This window comes from Acanthochromis polyacanthus, chromosome 22 (assembly GCF_021347895.1).
Source record: "Acanthochromis polyacanthus isolate Apoly-LR-REF ecotype Palm Island chromosome 22, KAUST_Apoly_ChrSc, whole genome shotgun sequence".
NCBI lineage: Eukaryota > Metazoa > Chordata > Actinopteri > Pomacentridae > Acanthochromis > Acanthochromis polyacanthus.
In genome coordinates, this window is record NC_067134.1 from 26762623 (window position 1) to 26787191 (window position 24569).

General features: G+C 43.2%; 1 protein-coding gene and 1 long non-coding RNA gene across 2 annotated transcripts in view; one reads left to right on the top strand and one right to left on the bottom strand.

Moving 5' to 3' along the window:
• The window catches only part of LOC110956471 (bone morphogenetic protein receptor type-2), a 47451-nt gene that overhangs the window by 2450 nt on the left and 20432 nt on the right, over positions 1-24569 (bottom strand). Inside the window, exons 4-12 of the mRNA XM_022201980.2 lie at positions 15400-15507; positions 15110-15201; positions 8683-8913; positions 5760-5874; positions 4392-4552; positions 2953-3100; positions 2604-2740; positions 1939-2111; positions 513-1852 (exon numbers count right to left, since the gene is read on the bottom strand). Coding sequence (XP_022057672.1) covers positions 513-1852; positions 1939-2111; positions 2604-2740; positions 2953-3100; positions 4392-4552; positions 5760-5874; positions 8683-8913; positions 15110-15201; positions 15400-15507 — 2505 coding nt within the window. The remainder of the gene's footprint in view (positions 1-512; positions 1853-1938; positions 2112-2603; positions 2741-2952; positions 3101-4391; positions 4553-5759; positions 5875-8682; positions 8914-15109; positions 15202-15399; positions 15508-24569) is intronic.
• On the top strand, positions 5807-24560 carry LOC127532184 (uncharacterized). The gene is made up of 3 exons (XR_007939573.1): positions 5807-5921; positions 16096-16153; positions 21728-24560. It is a non-coding gene; the product is annotated as an uncharacterized LOC127532184 (long non-coding RNA).

Here is a 24569-nt window from a genome sequence, read left to right on the forward strand (position 1 = left end):
AACTATTCTAACAATCACTAAACTGTTTTAAGTAATGTGCTGATATAAAAAAAAGCCAAACGTCTGTAGGTTCCAGTTCTGAAAACGTGAGTACTGGCATTTCAAAGGATAAATGTGGCGATGCGCTACTTCTTCTTGTCAACAAATTCAACACATAGAGTCAGGCAAACACTGAATGCATCTAAAAATAAATATACGTGGATCAAAGCGTGATGCATCTTTGTCCTTTTGAACTACTCTCCAAAAACTCACACCAGTGTATTCTGACTCTCTCCTGCTGCCACAAATCCTCTCTGGATCCACTAAGTTTGGATTAATCTGCATCTGAGCAGTAGTGAAAAACAAATGTACCGTTTTGGTCTCATGGGATTTGTTCAGAATAACAAAACTACTGAAGATTTGCAGGCTTCTCATGAAAATATAGTTCAAATTTTAAAGAGTTAATCTGTGATAAGTGCAACAAATTAACCTAGAAAGCGACTCCTGTGTAATGTGTTGCTAAATAAAGTCACCTAGTGAGGCCAGGTCCTGCGTTGTGAAGGACAGGTCCAGGGAGTTGGGTCTCTCAGGCCGGCGGGCTCTGGGCTGCCTGAGGAGGGCTTCTCCTCTCATGGTGACTGGAGCTTCACCCTGGGGGGCCGTCGGAACAGACCCAGCCCCTGAGCTCTCTCCAGGAGGCGCTGTAGTTTCCCTGCTTCCTTCCTCTGCACCTCCCTCCTCTTCTCCTGCATCGCTCTCTCCCCCGCTCTCGCCGTCGCCCTGGCCGTGGCCGGTGTTGCTGTTGTTGTTGTTAGTGTTTGGTCGGGCCGAGCGGAGGGCGGCCACGCTCGAGGAGGCGTCCCTCTGATCGGTCTGCTCTCGCTCGCGGCTCAAAAGCGGCTCGTGTTCGTCGGGGCTGGCTGTGATGACCCCGAGGCTCAGCCGGCTGTCGTCCGACCTCAGGGCTCCAGAACCGTTCTGAGTTAACCCGGATCCTCCAAAACCCGTCGCTCCACCTGCAACTATGGGCGAGATTCCAGCACTGGTGTGACCGTTAACAGCGCCGTTAATGCTACCGTTGACGTGCGTGTCTCGTAAAACGGGTATGTTGTTTGTGCTTGTGCCTCGGTGAGCCTCTACGGCTGTGTTTGTGCCTGCTACTGCACCAATGTTCATCTTTGTTCCCTCCACCTGCCGCAGGTTGGACTTCCCAGAGCGTCCAAACTTGAACCTGAGCGAAGACGATGACGATTCCTTCTTGGTTGGCTTGTTACGCAGGGGCAGACTGGACGGCCTCTTGGGCAGGTTCTGCTGCTTGGGCAGGGGGAAGATGGTGGTAGGCATCGTGGCAGCGGGGTCCGATGAGCCCGACGCTTCACTGGCCATCTTGATGAGGGGGTACAGAAGGCTGGAACTGCCGGGGCTTAGCGGGTCCGGCGAGCAGAACTGCTTCTGTGAGTGCTCCATCAGGTTTTCATCTGAACTCTCCTTCAGGTTCTTGTCCACCTCTTTAGGGTCCAGCTTGGTGGTTTCCAGGTCCTCCTGGGTCAGGTGTAAGCAGACGGGGACTGTGGCCGTCCCCGTGGGTCCCTCAGACTCAGAGATGATGGTGGTGGTTGTCGTGGAGGCTGACGGGCTGCCTCTCAGGCCCATGCTGGTGCTGCTGCCCTCTGGGCTGGGCAGACGGGCGTTGGCTTGCTGCTGCCGCTCCTGGTTGATGGAATTCCTGTTCCTCTCTCCTGTCCCGACCCCAGCCCTGCCAGTCACAGAGCTGCTGGTGTCCACCTGGGTGTTCTTGGCTACCCCCTCGTGCTCTTCGATGTAGCTGGAGGGATGGTCTGCGTACGGGCCAGACTTTGGTGTCATGCGATTTCTGGTGGAAAACATTGACAGCGCAGAAAATGTTAACAAGATGATCTGAAGGTGTTTCTACAACGACTGAGGCGGTTGTGTGTTTACCTCTCATTGTGCAGTGTTGTGGACATGGGGTTGAGTGTCGGGCTGACGGATTTAGAGCGGTCCCATATGAGGAGCAGCTCTGCCAGTCGTTCTTCAGCACACTGAGCGGTCAGACGAGCCTCAGCGTCCTGGTCCCAGCAGTCCTCCATCGTCTCTTTCAGAGAGCGAACCGCCTGACAAAGACACAAAGTATCATTTAGTAAAAATTAACAACAGAAACGATGTAAACAGTTTGCAACAGGGACATTTTCTTCACTTTATCGCCTTATCTATGACGGTAAAATGTCCACACGGGTGTTTTTACATGTGAGAAATAGTGCTGCTTCCCAACATTGGATGCTTGATGGGCGTACAGATCAGATGATTGACAGCTGCTCTACAACAGGAATCAACACAATATTCAGCCCCCTACAGTAGCACACACATTGGTTGCATCTGATTGGACTCCACTCAGAAACCTTCTTTTTTGTGAAATCAGTTCAATGAAATGTGTTTCCTAAAACATTTGAGGTGAGAAACAACCTGTGCAGTCGTCATTTTAGATGAACAAAGTTCCACCAAAGGTTTGTGAGGATCCTCACTCAATAGTGTTGTGATTCTGTTCTAAAATGATAATATTATCGCAGCATTGTAAGCCTGGCTCTGCTTCCCACCCTGACACACACCAAACTGTTCTCTTTCCAGGCTTCGGGGAATTTGGGCCGTTGCTTCTCCCTGGATACGAGGACCTGCATGTCCTCAAACGTCGGGTGGTTCCCTGCCTCCGCCTGAAAGGCCATCTGGTACTCTGGCACAGACTCTCCTGGAGGGAGGCAAGGACAGGGAGGGGAAGGATGCCTTAGATGTAGCAGACATATTCATTAAGCTCGTTGTGAATATAATGTGAGAAATTTATGCAACTGCATCATTTTCTGAGCAGAAACTGAAGCACGGCTACAAACATTTATAACGACTCAAAACAGATTTCACACAGAGGAAGTTCTTCTCCTGAGTTCTGTCTATTCTGTGTCTCACCAGGGAAAAGATCGGTGCATCTCATGAAGGTCTCCCAGTAGACGAGGCCAAGGGCGTACATATCCACCTGCTTCAGTGCTGACTCACAGTCCCTCAGGTTCACCGCGCCCTCCAGCACCTCTGGAGCCATGTAGCGGATGGTCCCCACCTGGCAGACGAAGGAGGAACAAACAGAGGAAGGAGGAGGAGGAGGAGGAATAGTGTGTGATGAAGCATGAGGTGAGACAGTAGGGGAACAAATACACAGTCAGGAATAATGCGATAATGCAGTTCCAAAGTTAAAATTGCATCATTGTACCAGCAAGCTAAGCATTTGTACTTCCTCACATTTTCCTCAACAAAAACATCAAGTTAGCGCCCTAGTTCTGGGCTACATAACACCCAGCTAACACTATATGACACAGCAACTGAACAACATGGGTCAAAAGTGACCTAAATCCAATGGAAAATGGGTATCAAAGGGTTATATGTTCCGTTTTGGTGATGTAGAGTTGTGTCTTAGTGGCACAGCTTCTTTCCTACTTGTGATTGATCACAGTGGAATAAAGCTGCTGCCTACTCTGTGCTAATTTAAATAGGGCCTACCCGATGCATTCATTAGATTCAGCCACAAACATGACAATTGGAAAGTCTAAGGAGCTCAGCACAGACATGAAAAAGCAAATTACTGACTTAAGCAAGTCAGGAAAGTCATTTGGAAGCACTTCAAAGCAGCGACAGACCCCTAAATCAATTGTGCAAACAGTTGTTCGTTTGGTCTGCAATGAATTAGAAGCTGCTGCAACAAGACGATGACCCCAAACGCACATAAAAAAAATAAAGAAATGCTAGATCAGGCTAGAATTAAAGCTTTAGTTTGGTCTCTCTAAAAAACCTACTGACTGTGCTGAAGGAAAAACAAAGAGTTTCTGTCTGAAAGTCAACAAATTTAGTTCAGCACAACCAGAATCCAGTGTCGGCTTGGAGGAACAGATGAGAGAGGACGTGGAGAAAACAGATGCCACCTTGGCCACGCTGAGACACTTTGACTTTAAGTGTCACCACAGAGAACAAATGCAGTCTAGAGGACTGACACAGGCCCCAGCAAACACGAGATCCTAATGTGCCACTGGGGATTGGAGGGACAACTTTTCAAATTACAACGTTTGCTCCTCCACATGGTCAGTCTTTCAGTTGGATTTAATGGGCAGAATGTCTCTCAGCGCCGTCAAGAGGTGACAGGAGTTGATGTGTTTATCTAAATCAGCTTTGGTAATAAGCTCCCTGATCAGCAACGACAAGCGGGAATGAGGTAGGATTTATTTTAAAAGCAGGAAGTGCTGTTACCGAACAAATTCCTACAAGGGTTAACCACTGACGATATGTTCGCTCTCTGCTGCCGTCTTCTGACTGTTTCCTGCAAACTCACACAGAGATTGATATCAGCTCTGCTTCCTCACCTCACTGATAGCAGCATTTTCCTCCTCCCCGTGACGCGCTGGCCTGTTTCCTGTCAGCTTCATTGACAGGCCAAAATCGATGATAACGCACGTGCCGTCAGCCTTGACGAGAATGTTCCGGCTGTTCAGGTCCCGGTGGGAGACCGCTGGCTTGTACAAGTCTTGAAGGTGGAGAGAAGAGAAGAGCAGAAGACAAAAGACTCGGGCTAATTTCTCTTTCATTAAAAATTGAAGCCGGTACAGCGCTCCCAGAATTCTGTGCTTCCCAGACACGATGTTTTGTGGTATTTTCTAATGAGTTCTAACATCCAGAGAATCCCTTCATATGGCTTTCCGTTCCTCTTGTTGCTCATTGTTCACCAAAGCAAGCTGCACTATCAACAGACAGCTAAACCCTCTAATCTAATCTACAACAATAGGATTAAGACCACAGCAGCAGTTTGTAGCTGTGGTATCTTACTGTCCAGCAGAGGGCGCAGTGAGGCAGAGGGCTGCTGGAAGTTGTGGCCGTCACCACAGCTATCTGCCTCCTGCTACTGATGAGTGGGGGAGGATGACGACTGTACCAAAGCCCGTGAGATTCAGCTGTAAGCAGCGACACAGCACTTACAAACACCAGCTCCCTCTCTAGCTTTCTCTTTGGTCACTTCTCTTCACAAGCATCACTTCAGCTCTGTCCGTTTTATTTCTCCATCCAAGCACGGTGAACTGTCACGCGCTGCACAAACAGGAACAACTTTTCTTCTTCGGTAGCCTTTGCACTTTCTTTCCTCGTCACTTCGAAGCTCATCTGATGTGTGTCTGTGATTACGACGCAAAATGAGGGAGCCCAGTGTAGCTTCTGAGGCTGAGGCTTGGTGGCATGAGAAAATAACCCCCAGTCAGTTCAGTTTTCAGTTCTGCCTCTGATTTCATGGAGCCACTGGGACATTCAGATGTTATCTCAGTCTCTATCTTCCCTCTCTGGTTTGTTCCTCTCTCGATTTTTCACTCTCTCTGAGGCTAGCTTGAGGCCGGTCTATAAATACCCTTGGCAGGGCGTGCACGCAATGTGTATGTGTGTGTTTGTCAAAATGCAGGGATGCAAAGTGCTCCAAGACAAACAGAACCACGTGGAGCTGCAGTAAGATGGCTCAAGCACGCACGCACGCTATCTAAAGCCTGTCTAAATAATCTGAACTAACTGGGCTAGACACACAGAAAGCTTTCCCATTTTCCACCGCAATTCTTTGTATGTGTTTGTGTATCGGTAACAGATGGAAGCATCAGACTTGGAACTTGAGCCCGTGTAAACTGTGAGCGGTTATGTAATTAACTGTGTGTGTGTTTGTCTGCGCGTCTTTTGTGTTTGTGTGCCCTGCAGCTCACCTCCCTTGAAGAGCTCGGTGTGCAGGTACGCCAGGCCACGGGTGACGGAGTGAGCCAGCCGGCAGCTGCTGACCCAGTCGTTGGTCTGGACGCTCAGGTAGCGACTCAGAGAGCCCTGAGGAGGACATGGAGGACGTGAGGGAAGGGAAGAGAACGCAGAAGGTGAGGGATAAAAGCAGACAGAAGTGTGGAGGGAGGAGGAGAGTCAGAATGGGGAAAGGATGTCAAGATGAAGAGAGAGAATGCAGAGAATAATAAATTAGCAACATCACTTCAAAGATCTGACGGAAAAGCAAGAAGACTCTGAGACTTGCAGTCCTCGGCTCCTTCTTTAAGCAATGCCTGCGCCGCCCAATAATGTGGCAAGGTTCAAACATGACAATAATTCTGTCGGTGCTCCTCTATTCCACCTCGTCTCCCAAAACTCACAAGCTAGTGGCATCTGCACCGGCAAACAAATCCCCCAACGAGGTCGAAACTGACAATTTAAAGATAAACTTCACATTTTTAACTCAAAAAGCCGCTCGACCTTCACGAGGAAGGAGCGCAGTTTCGCAACAAAGCTGAAATTCTTTTATCTCTCGCTCACAAAAGCAGTCGCTTTTAGCTATGAGGCCGAATAAAAGCTACTCGCAATTAAGGTTCACGAATCCGGCGCAAGATTATGATGAGTATCAGGAGCAACTCCGTGAAAACTTTTCTACCAGGAATTATAGTGAATATAAGTAATTAATTTCCTTCCTACATTATCTCCGTCAGCCTCGATAATCCATTATTGGTTGGGTTGTGGTTCACACACAAACACGCCGACGCACACGCACATGCGCTTAATCAATCCCCAGGCAATTGGTGCATCTGCTACTAAAGACAATTACATTAGATCTGTTTGTTTTAAATAAATTACATTACCATTTACTTGAATGCATTACGTGCTCCAATCTCCTGCCCTGTCTTGCACTGCGTTTCCATGACGATCTGTACTACACTAATGGCTACGACACATAATAGGCTCCTTTCACGAGGTGGAAGGGGGTCAGCTGACTTGTAATTAGCGGACGGTTTGGACAGTGAGAATATTCAGCTTTTAGGTAAGCTTACATTAATATTGAAGAGTTCCTAGAGGCAGCTTTTAGCGGCGAGTGTTGATGTTTTTTTTGTTGACTTGACCAGCTGCATGCTAAGTGGTTTGCAGAAAAAAAAAAGACGGGTGTTGGGTGGAATGATTATAACTTTTCATTTACAACGAGTCAACCGCCAATCCACCTTAGTGAGCAGACAGATGTAGAAAGCCATAATCAAACCCAAATGCATCTTTTTTAATACTGAAAGGATTACATTTCTAAATTAGTCACTTACAAAATGGATGGGAGTTAATGTTAGCCAAATTTGCTGCTGCCTTTTAACGTTTTGCGTCACTGTCGTCGCATTGGGCTCCGAAACTGGCACAGTGGAAAGACATTTTCCATCGTTATCTAGACTAAACAATTAAAAGGTGACAGATTCATCAACATGTAAAATGATTAGATAATCGCTATGGACAGCGAGCGCAACACACAGGCTTTTAGTAGCTATGCTGCTTATCAGGGCTTCATACGGCTGACTGAAATAACTTAAGTGTGACTGAACAAACTTCCTACTACTTCTGGCACCCGATCCACCAATCTGCATGATCGCTGTCCTTAAACGAGACGTGCAGTCAGGCTGCTTAAAAACACATTAATTCATATAGTTCTTCAGTGTTTGTTTACCTCTGAGATGGGCAGTTACGGGGAAAATATGCAGGTCTTTTAATCAAGTAGCATTACTAATACAGCACTGTGGAAGTCCTGCAGTGGAAATGCCACTTATAGTAAAAGAATGATGATCGGGAAAATGTACAATGGTGGTAAAACTGGCTTTACTATAAATCAGTACGTCATGTAATTAGATTACTATTTTTAAAGCATTAATGTAATCAAAATAATGTAATAAACCAGGGCTTGTTCTCTTATTTTTAAATTGCATTTATTTTCGCAGAATTTTGTGGTGTGTAGGTATTTTTACAGATTTATTTTGGTGAGCTGCATTGAAGAATGACGGTGGAGAAAGGATGTCTACCTTTTATGCACTCTGCAACTGACAGATGCTTTTATTTTGACACACACAGGGAGCAGGAAGTCATCAGACACACTCACGGTCCTGATAACACAACACTTAATCAAACTAAGAGACTGATGCTGTGGTCGCTGAGCCAATCAGAGCCCAGCGCATTTTATTTTGATAAAATATTCTTTTAATGTGTTTTAGTTTTTATATCGTTTTAAATTTTATAGGCTAGAAAAAGCTTTTTTTTAATCTTAAAAATAATTAAAATAATGTAGCGATGGCAGAGCTGGTCGCTGTGACTGAACTGTTGTGCTGCAGTGCACCATGGGAGTTCAGGGTGTTGGGGGTTTAAATGTCATTATTGTGGTTTATGTCAGTGTTACAGTGTTGTTTGTGTTTCATTGTGTTTTTGTGGTTTAGTCAGCCTGGTTAGTGTTGGTTAAGGACCGTGAGTGTGAAGTGTTTGATGACTTCCTGTCATATTTTACATAAAACTGCTTTCCCTGTGTGTCAAAATAAAAGCATCTGGCAGTTGCAGAGTGCACTAAAGGCAGATATCCTTTCACCAGCGTTGTTCTTAAACGTATTTCGCCACAATAAGACGGATAAAAAAGTACCTATACACTGCAAAAAAATCTGCGATACAGTGAGACCGCAAAAAATGAATCGCGATATGGCGAGGGACGGCTGTACATCACTTGTGTTGGTGGCTTCTGGAGGCCCCTATTATTTAATTAAGGAGGTGTTTGCCTAATCAACCAGGACTGAAATGTTGGGGTTTGTAACATAAGCATTTCAGAAACTGTTGCATAAAAACATCCAGTCCTCCGGTACTCACATGTGGGTAGTAGTCCATGACCAGCAGGTACTCTGTGCGTCCCTCTGGGCCGGTCCGCTCGTCAGCAGCCACAAACCGAGCGATGTTTTCATGCTCCAGCAGCGGCAGACGATAGATCGAGCATTCATTGAGGAAGTTCTGGCGGTTTGCTGCGGTGAACACCTTGACGGCGACGGGCCGCTCATCCAGAGAACCACAGTACACCGCGCCGTATCTGCCACGCCCGATCAGCTGGAAGAGGTGGCGTGGACGGGAAACGGAAAGACTATTAATAGACTCCTTTGGGATTCTGGACCTTTAGCACTCTTTGCTTGTGCTTCTTTAAACGCCTTGTCGCAGAAATGACAAGACGCAGGAAGATTCCTTGACAAAAACACAAAAGACGCCGAAAACAGAAAACACAAGAAAACGCTACGACAAGTGCAAACAAAATGCAGTCGCGCAGGCAGGCAGAGGGCAGATAGGAAATAAGTCAAATGAAAGGCGAACAGCTAGAATGGTCCCAGGTTCGTTCCAAATCATTCAATTGGTGTCCTGAATTAGCCAGAGCACAGGATGCCATTAAGGTCCAAACATTCTGTCTGAAAGAGTCATCTGCATGGCATTAGAGAAATTAATTCAGGAGTGCATTTGTTTCGGTGCAGTTTCCCTCTCCGGCATTTATCTGTGCCTATAAAACATTCTGTGGAAAACAATGAACCCTGTTTTGTCTATGAGCACACCCTCCCTGGCTTACCACCCCTCCCCACAGGCACGGAGTTTATTGTGAAAAAACAAGTGCCTGCATTCGATAAGGCACAAGGACAGCGTTCAATATTCAATTTCTGCTTGATCTCTGTGGGCTGGAAAGCGCTGAACGGGGGTGAAAGCGGGGAAACACGACTGCACCTGTGTAGCTCGGTAACAGTGTTCGGCGCAGAAACTGAATTTTCTGAGGGAGGTGACGTTTTAACGCAGAAGACATCAATCACTCTGCTGGCTTTTTTTTTTTTTTACCCCAATTTACTAGAAATCCCTGCAAATCATTTGAGTAGTCATAATGTAGTGTTTATTTTCCCTCAGAGTCGGTTACGACGCCGCTTTCATCTCTTGCAGAGACTTGTTTAAGTCAGTGCCTGGTTCTGACTTTGTCTGTGTTACCGATTATTGTTCTGCAAGGGAAAGCAAGGACGCTTCTGATGAAAGGCTTGTAGCGTGGGAACGCATACAGATTCTGGCCACCATAGGGTGAAAAATGAAGTACCTTGAAATATTTAATGTTACATACCATTTTAAAGGGTGTGTAGTGGTAGCTAGTTAGATTTAGTCACTAAGTAGTCAACTATTTCTTCTAATATATCTGATACCAGGTCCATTAATGATACACAGACAGTACGTCACATTTTGTGTACGTCACGCTCTGTAGCTTTCCAGAGGTTACAGAACAAGCTTGGAATCATGTCATGAGTTAGTGTGTGCTATTGATTGGTACTCACAAAAAGGTATTGTCTTCAGCACTACAAGTAGTAACTCTAGTTTCAACAAATGCCTCTTATGTCTCAGTCCAAATACGTCACGTTTTTGTGTACGTCACATGTTTGTGTTTTGCATATTGGATCTGATTTAGAAATAGGGTTATTAAGCTCTGAAACTTCACTGGAAAATACCCCAGACAACACCCTTTAAAATGGTATATAAGGGGCCGTTTACACGAGGACGCTTGCAGGTAAAAACGTCAAAATATTCCAACAAAACACCCTATTGTTTATACGAGGACGGCGTTTTGGGGGCTTGAAAACGCAAAAATTTGAAACCGGCCTCCAGAGTGGAAAAGTAGAAAACGCTCCGTCGTTACGTTTCCGTCTAAACAGCAAAACGCAAAACTTTGCCGAGATCTGACCACGTCGCGCACGCGATTACGTCACATATGTGCGCCGGTGCTTTGGTTTGCCGGCTGGTACAAGGAAGTAAACAAAAATGTGTGAATATTTCCATCCTTCCTACCTTCAACAACTCTGGCAGCTCTATGTACACTACAGGAGTCGTACCAACAAACGTACAGAATCTGTACAGATTCCATTCATGAACATTTACCGCGGCGGCGATCCGAAAAGAGAGATAGTATGCATGCGCGTAGACATGGCGGAGTTTTATCACAGCGCCACCCAGCTGCCTGGCATGCATATCCAATCGAATTCCACACACTATAGAGTCACCGTATATACGCAGATTTCCTTCAAAACCGCTTGTCTAAACGTGAAATGACAAGACGCCACTTTTGCGTTTTCTGTTAGGATGGTCCTCGTGTAAACGGCCCCCAACATTAAATATTTCAAGGTACTTCATTTTTCACCCTATGGTGGCCAGAATCTGTATGTGTTCCCACGCTACAAGCCGAAAGCAAAAAACACCAGCACGATCATTTTAACAAAACCACACGGAGCCTGCTAATGTTTTTATTTTTGATTTTTCACCATTTTTGAAGGTAATTTCTGTCTTTTCTTATGCTGCAGTTGCCAGCTTTGCCGTAGGAATTTGAAAAACATGACTTAGCAAACTAGAAATGGAAAATAAGATGTTTGTCGAGCGGCAAAATCGACGCTGAAGCATGTTAGACGTTTGTGATGACTGAGTGGTGAATCACAGGACTTGATTATAAATAGAAAAACACACACAAGAGCAGAGGCGCATCATCCTTTTGGACCACTTGTGAGGTCGGACGCTTTCAAAATATTGCCACTACCAGAGTAGTGTTTGTTATTTCATGCTGCGTTCTGATTGGTTGGCTTGTACTTATGGGTCACAGCAGCTTTCAATTTAATTTATTTCAACCTCTGCTGCTACGTTTTGGTCGCAAAGCTCCAAAATGACCATCGGTGATCGTGTCTTAGTGTGATCTAAGAGCTTTCTTCTGGATCAGGGATGTCAAACTCTTTTTAGTTCAGGTTCCACATTCAGCCCAATTTGAATCAGACCATAATAACTTATACAAAACCACAACTAAAAAAATATTTTCTTTTGCTAGGACAAAAATGGACAAATACGAGGCATAAAGCGACACAAAACGACAAAAAACTATGAATAAAGTGAAACACAAAATGACAAAAAACACAAGCAAGACAAAAAGGAAACACTAAACAACAAAAACGAGACATAAAATGACAAAAACATGAGCCAAACGACAAAAGTCAGACAAAAAAAACAACAAAAACAAGACAAAATATGACAAACGGGACAAAAAACGAGGCACAAAGTGACAAAAAATGGACAAATGACAGAAACAACGAATAAAGTGAAACACAAAATAACAAAAACACAAGCAAGACAAAAAGGAAACACAAAAACGAGAAATAAAATGACAAAAACATGAGAAACGACAAAAGTCAGACAAAAAAACAACAAAAACAAGACAAAATATGACAAGCGGTACAAAAAATGACAAAAAACGAGGCACAAAGTGACAAAAAATGGACAAATGACAGAAACAACGAATAAAGCGAAACACAAAATAACAAAAACAAGACAAAAAACAAGCAAGACAAAAAGAAAACACAAAAACGAGAAATAAAATGACAAATGACAAAAGTCGGACAAAAAAACAACAAAAACAAGACAAAATATGACAAGCGGGACAAAAAAATGACAAAAAAAACGAGGCACAAAGTCACAAAAAAATGAACAAATGACAGAAACAACGAATAAAGCAAAACACAAAATAACAACAAAAACAAGACCAAAAACACAAGCGAGACAAAATGAAAACAGAGCCACCAAATCGAGAAACAAAACAAAAACATGAGACAAACGACAAAAGTCAGACAAAAATATGATAAAAATGGCAAACACAGGACAAATTAAGACAGAAACGAGTATTTTGGTCTAGAAATTATTTTGAATTTACAGTTTTAATAATTTACACTGAATGTCTTTTCTGTAACTTTTGCGCTTTAAAAAGTCGTCCCGTGGGCCGGAGTTGACCCTTTGAAGGTGCTGTCTTGGCCCACAGGCCTCATGTTTGACACCCTCGTTTGAGATCGACACCCACAGATTTGAACACATTATACTCGTGGCCGCTTTTTTATCTCAGGCGACCCGAAATTAAACCGCGTAACGTGGTCTTCACCAGGGAAACGCAACCAATGACACAAGATTTGCACATACTCCTGTGCAAGCACAACGGGTATCATGCCGAAAAAACACATCAACCTGCGTTCTCCTCTCTCGTAAAAAGACAAAAAGCGTTGAGTAATACTGGAAAATAAATCGGTAGTTGTCTAGTTGGTTAACAAAATGGCGAGCTTGGTTGGTCTGGAAAGCTTCAGGAGGCTCATGCTGGTTAGATAGCACGTGTCATACTCAGAACAGGCACGATTCCAAGAATACCAATCAGGCTGAAGCACACCAGATTTTTCCTGTATGTGTTAATCTGGTGAATCAGCTTGTAAACAGACCAAAAATTGCCCTGTTTTGCTGTGGAAATTTGGGCTGTTTAAGCATGCTGAAAATGCGAGCTGGTGATAAAAGACAGAACAGCACGGTTGCTGTCCCTCCCACGGCCGGCTCATTTGAATCAGTTTGCTGCATTCGTTTGACTTTCAGCCCCCCCTTATATTGTCACGGTGGATGAATATCATCCCAACTCCACTGACTTCCTATCACAATATTAGCTCTCGTTTTTCCATATCGAGTTCTCCGGATCCTGTGTCAGCGGGAGCAAATTCCTATTTTCGTACGCCCGGGCCTGTCACTTAATGCGTCCTGCCGTGATCGGATGATAAAAGTCACATTGAAACGACAAATGTAAGAGGAAACCTTGATGTATTTTTGGTGTGTTTTTGCCTCTTTGCCTTTGGTTTCTCCTTTCTCTTTCAAGCTCTCATTTCTTTTTCTCCTGAGTGTAGATGCTGAACGTGGTAGAGCGCTAAATGTCCGTTGTAAAGACATAAACGTTCATTTTCTATACGCATTACAGCTGTGTCGACAAAGGAACACAACTTTTAGTCACAGCTATCTGGAACTGAATGATACAGAATTTTACTTTAGGATCAAAACAACAGACAAAAAAAGACCAAAGCAACAAAAAAAAGGACTAACGACACAAGTGAGACAAAAGAAGACACAAAACGACAAAAAACAACAAATAAAGCGCAACACAAAATGTCAAAAATAAGACAAAAAACACAAGCGAGACAAAAAGGGAACACAAAACAACAAAAAGGAGAAAGAGCGACAAAATCAGGAGAGAAACGACAAGTCAGACAAAAAAACAAGACAAAAAACGACAAAAACAAGACAAAAAATGACAAAAATGAGGCACAAAGTGACAAAAAAATGGACAAATGGCACAAATGAGACAAAAAACACAAATAAAGCAAAACACAAAAGGACAAAAATGAAACAAAAAACACAAGTGAGACGAAAAGGAAACACAAAACAACAAAAAGGAGAAACAGAGCGACAAAATCAGGAGAGAAATGACAAGTCAGACAAAAACAACAAAAAACAAGACAAAAAATGATAAAAATGAGGCACAAAGTGACAAAAAATGGACAAACGACAAAAATTAGACACAAAACACAAAAGGACAAAAATGAAACAAAAACACAAGTGAGACGAAAAGAGAAGAAAACAACAGAAATGAGAACAGAAACGACAAAAACATGAGACAAACGACAAGCCAGATAAAAACAAGACAAAAAAAACAACAAAATGGGACAAAAAAAGGACAGAAAATTACAAAAACAAGACAAAAAACAACAAATAAAGCGCAACACAAAATGACAAAAAAAACACAAGCGAGACAAAAAAGAAACAAAAAACAACAAAAAGGAGAAACAGAACGACAAAATCAGGAGAGAAACAACAAGTCAGACCAAAAAAACAACAAAAACAAGACAAAAAAATGACAAAAACGAGGCACAAAGTGACAAAAAAATGGAAAAACGACAAAAAAGAGAAACACAAGTGAGACGAAAAGAGAAGAAAACAACAAAAATGAGAAGCGACACGACAAAAACATGAGACAAACGACAAGCCAGATAAAAACAAGACAAAAAACAACAAACGGAACAAAAAATGACAAAAAAGGGACAGAAAATTACAAAAACAAACCAAAAACTAAGAATAAAGTGAAACACAAAATGACAAATAGGACAAAAAACACAAGCGAGACAAAAACGAGAAACAAAACGACAAAAACGAGAAACGGGCCGGTGTAAATCCACAGGACGCCAGAAATAAAAGCTGCAGAACCATAGTTTAGAGATGCCATAATGCTGTTTCCACACCATTACTATTACTGCTGAAATAATGTGCTGGTGTGGAACTGTGGAAAACAAATTAATTGAATTGTAAACAGATCAGCTCAGCTCAAAACTAAAAATATTACGAGTCGGATGCAGCGCAGGGACGGAGACAGAAGGCCAGATGGTGTGACGTTGGCACTGACCTCCAGCAGTTTCAGATTGTCCAGGTCCAGGGAGCTCTCAGAGCCAGCAGCCTCCATCATATTGAGGTTGTGAAGGCCTTGCTTACCGTCTCCTGTTGAAACACAGAGTTCACACTTTGGGAAAACTAAAGACATGCAGATGCATCCGTACAAAAGATCAGCACCGATTCCATTCATGCAATCAACTGAAATTCTACCCAAAAAAACCAAAAAAACATCTAAACAGCCTTGAATAGTTAATGCTGAAAAACAGTGCTTTCCCCCCACAGTTAGGCGCCATGGTAACTCACCGTGCATCATGCGGTAACCAAAGAAGGCTGCTACAGCGACCACGGCCAGCACAGAGACTGTTGCCAGGGTGATAATTACCGTCTCTTCGTGCCGCAGTGGGCGAGGGTCTACAAGCAGAAACATCATAAACAAAAGTACAAATCAAGGTGTGACCTTTATTTAAGGAGGGTAAATGTCAGAAAGCGTGTCCCGGCCTTTGATCTCCAATCAGAGGAAGGTCAAGTAGCACAGATGAGATTCCTACACTTGGGCAGCAGTTTAATAGGCACACCTGTACAATCTGATGGAGCTCAACTCGGTCTTTATGCATAAATGTGAGTTACGGTCGAGAAGAAGTAACACAGCAAACCAAACAGCAATTAGGCTTCTTTTGAAAAATGGAAATAACTGCCAAATTAACATGCAGGCTGAAGATTCAGCACCAAAAATGTTTTTATATTACACGATTTATCCTCTTGCTGCTCGGCAAATACACACAATAGAAGAACTCCACAGTCGGTCTGCTTGAATTTCATGCTGTGTAATGTTACAGAGAACACAGATGCCCTTAAAAATAGCAGCTTACACACTGTTCTTTCAAAATAAAAATCTAGGAACAGTCATTAGTTTCAGACTCATAACTTCAAATGCTTGATTTAACATTTCTGGAATGGAAGTTGTAATTGCTCTTCTCGTCTCCCCTCTCTTTCACCCAGACCATTCTCAGCAGATGGCTGCCCTCCCTCAGCTACTGGACGTCTCCTCCAGTTAAAAGTAAGTTTCCACTTTTGCCAAATGAGTCACAGAGAATCACTGAGTTTTACCCTATTATGGAACTTAATCAAATCTTGGTCTTACTTTGTGAAGAGCCACGAGACGGGATGCTGTCGACTGACACTAATTGAATCAAATTTATCTGGACTGGAGAAATAAATTACATGGAGTAAAAAAAAAAAAAAGTACGTCGCTAACTGTAAGCCCGTTACGTTTTGAATATGGTTAGCACTGATTACAGGAGGTCCTCGGTTTACGATGTCTTCGACTTGCGGCGAGAATCGACTTCCATCAATCTAGGGCTGGGCGATAAATCAAATTAGTTCAATTAATTCGCCTTTTTAAAACCTGACGATTTTACGAGCTTAAATATATAACAATACAGATTCTTCTTCTGCCTTTCACGACTTGTGCACTGGCGTTTGCTTCCGCCTCTCATCTCCTTCCACCAAAACACTCACCACCCCCCCCCCCCCCCCCCCCCCCGTCACGGCGGACAGAACAGCAGACGAAGAGTTGGTCGCGAGAAAAGGGCCTCATGTTACATCGATTATATGGAAGTGGTTCGGCTTTGACAAGACTGACACAGAGCAAACTACAGTCATGTGCAAGGTTTGCAAAAGTACTGTGAAAACGAAGAGTAGCAGCACAACTAACCTCTTTCAGCACCTCCAGCAGAGGCATCCTAAAGAATGGGAAGAGTGCTGCAGCTACGGGAGTGCGGCATGGCTAGCACTAGCCATAGCAAACAGACCGCAAAGACACAATCGTCCAAAATGACTACAAAAATTGAGATTTTATTTTTTGGCCATATCGCCCAGCCCTACACCAATCTGTAGGAACGGAACTTAAATGTAAGTCGAGGACCCTCTGTATTTCATTAGTGTTTTTATTATTATCCTCCGCCTCCACGAAGTGGAAAAGGGGGATATAGGTTTGGCCTCTGTCCGTCCGTCCGAGATGAAGGGGACAGCTTTTCTCGGAAACTATTACAGCTAGGATTATGAAATTTAGTGTGTAGCTTCACACCATGAACACCTTGATCAAGTTCGAAAATGAGACCTGTGCGATAATATTTAACAGAGTTATGGCCCTTGATCATTATTTTGGATATAGACTCATAGACATCACATGTGGCGGGGGATATTGATGACCATGTCGTCTTGTTGTTAATGTTTTGTTTTGTGAAACACCCATTTTTATGAGCGCTTGCATCAAATATGCACATAAGGACGAGTTGCATTTTGGTGACAATGACTTAAAGAAACTCACAGCCCTTTTAATCTCCCCTCTGAGAGCCATGACTTTGCCTTTTGGCTCCGTTTTCACACTTGTTGCTTTGATCGGATTTGTTAGAAATGCGTCTCGGGTTATATTCCAAAAGGGCTCTGCAGGTCTATGAAACATTATCAGTCGAATTTTGAAAAAACTGGCAAATATACAGTTTGCTCTGGTGTAATTTTTCCCTTCACAAGTAGCAGGTCAGTCACTGTAGACAGCACAGGTCTGCACACACACAATTAAATGTCTCGGGTATTCAAGTGTGTGTGTGTGTGTTTGCAGACGATCAGGCGTGCCGTGAAGCGCATTAGAAGGGAGCATCAATTAAGCCAAACAACCATGAACCGTGGTCAATGGCCTGGAAAGCAGTGCAGGAAGAGAGGAGCTGAGGGATGTGTGGGATGTGACTGGAGAGAGCAAGGAACAGAAAGTATGCAGGAACAGGGAGAATGGTTGGATGAGTTTCGCTTACAGTTACAGCCGGGGTGGAACATTTTCTACATCAACACATACCCACACTTGCTCTGCTCTCATTTACCTCGACTGTGCAGAAACACGCTCTTCCTGCATCCATCCCATCAGTCAATACACTCGCGTTGCCGTGAGACACCAGCTTTATCAATAATCGATGGCTTTGGGAGCCTAAGGGCAGCTTTGACTGACATACTAGCATGAGCATGCATGCACACACGCTCCGGCACACATGGGGGTTGACGAGACTTCCCCTCAAATGCCAAGGTCAGTGAGTTTAGAATCAACAAGAGGGTCGCACAGGAAACCATCTGACAAAACACAGACGCACACACACCGAGAGATTATTTATAATCGCCACAATTATCACCGATCGTATCGCCAAGCCCCAAGCAGCCGAGTACATGCTGTGAGGTAGAACTGGGTATTTTAACTTTATGCTAGAACTGCACTACATATCAGAAGAAAATATTGCAATACAACACCCATCTGCAGCGTATAACTGCTTTGACGCTAAATAGATCAGATTAATTCTCTTAAATAGTTCACTAATTGCTCTATTACACATTTAACAAAACTGCAAATGTTTACTCAAGAAAAACAAGAATTAATTCAGAAAGCAGGTGTCAAAATAAGTGTCTGTTGCTGAACTAATTGTTTCAAGCGTAATATTCTCTGTTTTTTTATATATATATATAAACTCAAAGGTACCATGTGGAGCTTTTAACAACAACAAATACTATGGGATATTGTTTTTATAAGTGGGCCCTTGCTTTGTTTTTTGTCTTTAGGTGAGAAAACAATGACTGTACACATTTCTCTGTTTGTGTACAGACACCTCCACATAGCGGCTCTGAAATTAGCTCCACCTCGGCACACTAAATTGCTATATATAAATATAATAACAAAGATATAAAGATCCATTTTACTATCCTCAAGACAAACAAGTAGCTGATAATACCGATAAGGTTCTAATTTAATAACATTTCCGATCAACTCTGCAGTATCTAAGTATATTTCAGCTATTTTACTTAAAAAAAAATCAATTTTATGTCACTGAGTTAGTTTGCAGATAGATTCAGATTATTAAAAGAAAGTATAACACACATAAAAGTAACAATTTTATTATAAATAACGCCATCCAGTAGCTTAGAACAGTTCAAAAGATGTCGCTGTTTTTCTTTTTTCAAGGATTTAAGGTTCTTAATTGTCATGCCAGCATGCACAAAATTTTCACAATTCACAAAATTAGTACTCGGGTCCTTGTTGTAAGTCAAAGAAATGACAAAGCAATATCATTTTTTACCTTTTCTCAATGATTATATTCCAAAAATTGTAAAATGTATATTCTGCATGATGTGTTCTATTAGCATGGTCTTCTCATAGCTAGAAGGGTTGATTTTAAGTTAAGAAAAAATAAGTAAGTCTTATTTTCAGGGGATTATACATTAATTAACATAATTATGAACGTTTTAACCATGCTAAATGATCCCCCGAATTTCTACACACGTAAATATTTGTATAAACTAAAGATGACGTGGTCATCAATATCCCCCGCCACATGTGATGTCTATGAGTCTATATCCAAAATAGTGATCAAGGGCCATAACTCTGTTAAATATTATCGCACAGGTCTCATTTTCGAACTTGATCAAGGTGTCCATGGTGTGAAGCTACACACTAAATTTCGTAATCCTAGCTGTAATAGTTTCCGAGAAAAGCTGTCCCCTTCATGTCGGACGCACGGACGGACGGACGCCAAACCTATATCCCCCTTTTCCACTTCGTGGAGGCGGGGGATAATAATGGTGGGGTTTTGTGTTCTTTTTTGGATTGTTTGGGCGCATTTGTGCCTTAAGGCCTCTACACGCTGTGCGATTTTTGGCCGTCCCAGACGAAAGATAAAAATCGTGAGAGAATCGTGGTGATGTCTTTAGTCGTGGCTCTGAATCGGTGGTCCTACGTCGCACTGAGAGACGGGTTCAAGGACGCCGATAAACTTCCGTCAGAAATTTGGGGCGATGGTCTCAGAGTGTGACTGCTGCTGCGACCTACAGCAACTAACTAGGCAATAAAAATGCAGGATACAATGACGTACTACTACCAGCGCTCGATTTAAGGCCGAGAGGTCTGGTGGCCCAAATGACATTCTTTGGGCCTCCAACATACGTTAATTTAGACATTTTTAGGAGCCAAAATCAACTTTTAGTGGCCAAAAAAATTAATCCTACTTTTTTTTTTTTTTTTTTTTTTTGGGTGGGGGAAATCCAGTTCCTCCTCCACGTCAACTTGTTAGCTGGAGCCGCCGAGCTATCACTGGTCGCTGGGCAAAGTGTGCCTTAAAACCCCCCACAGCCGTGAACAGTCACCCAGGAATGAGCAGCGCATTGTCCGGAGCTCCGAGCGGGCGACTGGGATGTTGACAGCCGGAACAGGTGCGGTTTGTCCCGGGCAGACGAGCGGCGAGGAGCGGCAGGTGTTAGCCGAGCAGCTAGCGGGAGATAGCTAGCCAGCCGGGGAGAGCAGCCGGCGGACCCGCCGAGCTAAAAATGACAGCTCCGGTGGCTTGGTGCTTTCCGTTCGCGGTGCTCAGGCTCAGTTGGTGCTGTCCTCCGGATGCCGCCATCACATTCTGGGCTGGTTTTGGATCCCACGGAGTCTCGCGGACTCCCGCGAGATGTTAACAACGTTAACATCCGCGACAATAAAGTGTTCAAATTTGAAATTAAAACGGCGGAAATCCGCGGATCCGCTAAAAATTGCCATCCCTGAAACTTGGATTTGGAGGTCAGTAGCCCAAATCAAAATATTTTGGCCCCTAACCAGCGTGTTTTTTGTCATTTTTGGTCGCCAAAATCGGTTTTTAGTCGCAAATGGCGACCTGGCGACCGTCTAAATCGAGCGCTGCGTACTGATCAGCGTCTCACTGGAGCTAAACCCAAATAGATGATTTGCAGCAACAAAAGTATGGGGGATTTCAACAAAGAAGCCTTTTTGACGTGCCCTCCAACTCGGACCACAACCGAACAAAAAAGAGCAAAGCATGGAAGGATATAGCAGAAGAACTGCAAACACACACGCTGCTGTAAATAGCGGCCGCAGCACTTAGTGTTCTTAAATAATGCTTATGCTTCGGTTGTTTATTTTTCAAGGAAGGGCAGCTCAATCTTAAGATGTTTTATTCTTCACCAGGCTGCGATTCAGCTTCCGTTTTCATCGTGCAATCCCCACAACGTGCCCAAAGATTACTAGATTCATGACGTACAGTTGGAGCAAGCCGTGAACTTTGCAGACTATTAAAATCGCACCGTGTGTAGAGGCCTTTAATTACAGTTTAGTTGACGAGACAAGAAAGACGGAATGGAAAAAAGAGCGACTGACATGCAGTAAAATCTTGCAATGACTCAGAATCAATGCACAGCCACCGCAGCGGGGAATAACAGCAATTATTCATGGGTTACCTGCAAAACCGGTCGAGCTACTGGGGCGACTGAAGTACAGTTTTAAACACAGTAACCTTATATATATATATATATATATATATATACCTGTTTCTACACTATTGTGACTTTTCACTGAGGAAACCACCTGACTCTAATCATTTCCTACTCCACTGTCAGAGGGAAGTTCACATCCTCCCTACCGCAGCGGTGAAGGTGTCTGTCCAGACATGTCGGGAACTACCGACGCAACAAACACCAAGCTAGGATTTAGCTATCGTACAATCCAAACTTGAATTTCACTAATCAATCAAACACCCTATCAAAGCCAAGTTGTTGTTTTTCCCCTAATGCCCTCCTTTTTTCTTTTTTTTCCGTCTAGTCATCTGTCTACGCGGTGGAACAGTCACTGGCACGCCCGCAGACAGAGCAGACGCCGTGTAATCCGTGGAATGCAGAGAGACGATGTGGACGGTAGGGAGTGTGTTTGTGTTTACGTGTAGGCAGGAGACGTGACGAGCTGTCGTCTCTGCCACCCCCGCCCCACACATTGCTTTCCCTCGCAGGCAACGCTAGAGGAAGGAACAATTAACAACACATCTGTCTGCTTTCTTTCTCCGACACCTCACCGAGAACTCACTACGGAGGGAGGGCGTTTGTACAGACTGAATTCAATGCCGAGCGCTTTCGCGTCCCCGTAGAGGAGATAATGTACACGAGCTCTGATGAAAACCAATCCATCTTTGCAATTCACAGTCAAGGTTCCTATTAGAGGGCAATCAGGAAGCTCAGTTCTAACTTCTTGTGGCTCAATGATGCCACGGAGGAGGAGGAGGAGGAGGAGAGAGAGAGTCGGTGTGGGTACGACAGATGATATCAAACATTCTTTCAATCTTTGTGCTTCACTGTGTAGGCCTGCATTTTTTTTCCACCTTCATTTCTCTCTTTGTTACTTTTCTTCCATTTATCTCCTTCTGCCTAATGCACCTAGTTGTATAACAGATGATTACGACTGTGGCGGAGATGCAATGACGGCTGAGAGTCCATTTTTAGGACTCGAAAATGGTAAAATTGATACAGATTCATGGAGGATGCTCAAGTCCGGAGGAAGCGACTGCCGTCTTCTCAATACGACGCAATTTTCTCCTGGACTTTCACCCTCGCAGTTAAACTAAACTGATGTCGAAGATCTTTGACTGTTTTTAAAGGTCAGCAATAAATCCAAAACTAGATCTGGCCGACTGGTTTTTAATCAATAGCTGACCTACATTCATAAAGAAGGAAGAGTTACGTGACGATCGGCGTACATTTGTCTGTCTGTTAGCAACATTACTCAAAAATGAACAAACAGATTTGGATGAAATTCACAGGGAAGGTCAGAAATGACACAGCTGATTAGATTTTATCAGTGATGCGGCTTATAGTCTGGATCCACGGATTTGTTAAAGATTTCTGTATCATTGCCAGATAGCAGCACGGCGTCACTGTAACCATGACAACAAGTGAACACTACGTCAGCTGATTGTGATGCTACTACAAATCCACCGCTGCAAACCACAGATTGTTTATAAAACTGTAATTGTGAGTAATTCTACTTTTTAAAGAAATTTTTCATAGTTTGAAGTCATTTTTAGTCATTTTTTTTTTAACCCTTCTCAGCCATCCGAGACAAGAATCTCATTTTGGACAGGTTTTGAACAGTTGAGGAAGGATTTTTGAGCATGTTCTGGACTTATTTTGTGTAATTTCTAGTCCTTTTCCACATATTTCAAGTCATTTTTGACAAATCTTAACAACATTTAGAGAACATACTTGTTCTATGAGGTCAAATTTGAGTCATTTTGGACACATTTTTATTTATTTTTTTAGTCATTTTTGGAACCCTTCTAAGCCATCCTAGAGGTTTGATTAATTTTGGACAGATTGTGAACAGAAAAAGAGGGTTTTTTTGAGCAAGTTCCGGACAAAATTCTCGTTCTCGACTAATCAGGACTGATCCATCGGAAATGATACAAAGAACAATCGATTAAACTGCGGGGGTGTTTCTGAGTCCCATCAATTCCCGCTGCATATTTAGGTCACATGATTCGGTATCCATACATAACGTACACATGCATAACACACGCCTGTGATCAACGCAAGGTCAAGGAATGAAGTCTTGGCAGAGCACAGCGCTCTCTGAGTGCTTTTCTTGTTGATTGACGTGACACGTTATGAACGCGTGTCAAGATGTGAAATTAACTTTTTAAGCCACTGACAGGTATGTCCGAATATGATTCATTAAATATCAAATGATCATTTTGTGCCTTAAATCTACCAACCACTTCATGTATCTGGCTGCTGCTAATTTCCCACCATGTAAATGAGTTGGAGCGTGTTAAAGGATTAGTTTAGGAATAAATATTGTCAATTACAATGCTGAAACGTATTCAAAAAGCTGAAACAAATGCAACTTTTTCGCAACTGTCACGGTCTCCCGCAACTTCATCGCAACTTACTAGAAAAGCTGCCACAAATTCAGGCATTTTAAGCCGCAATAATCTCGAAAAACACCCGCGAACTCCTGGAGAGACTGATTAACCCTTTACGCTTCAGTGCGTCGTAGGTGTACCGCCGGCGGTACACCTACTAATTTGCATAGGAATTTCAAGAATGTCCGACGGCTGCAAACACGATTATACAAACACTATACGCCGATGGAAAGCTTAGATTATCATGAATCCGCCGGTATAAACCACTTTCAGATGCGATTACCACAGCGGGTGAGAAAAACACATTTGTCCGACAAAAACGAATATCCATCCATCCGTTCTCTATACACGGCTTCAACGCACACAGCGCAACTCACATTTCCGGGTTCATTATTACACACAGAAAAAAAGATTCCACAAAAAACGGCCATAATCCAACCTTTTACATCCAGATGACACAAGCCAGTAAACTATTTTGTCCAAAACATGTCCTGAAGTCGGTATAAAATCCACGAATCGGTCGTTTTCAAGGAAATGCACCTCGCGATGTGCGTCCAATATTCCCTGTATTTTTCGTAATTTTTTTTATTTAAAAATAGAATATTAGCGATTTTTTGTACTGAAAACGGCTGGAATTGACTGAAGCTTAAAGGGTTAATTAATTAACGAAGACACACTACAACCCCGGTGTGTTCAGTGTTAAATAAAATCTTTTGTGTGACAGCAGGAATAGCTGGATCTAAACGTGTTTTG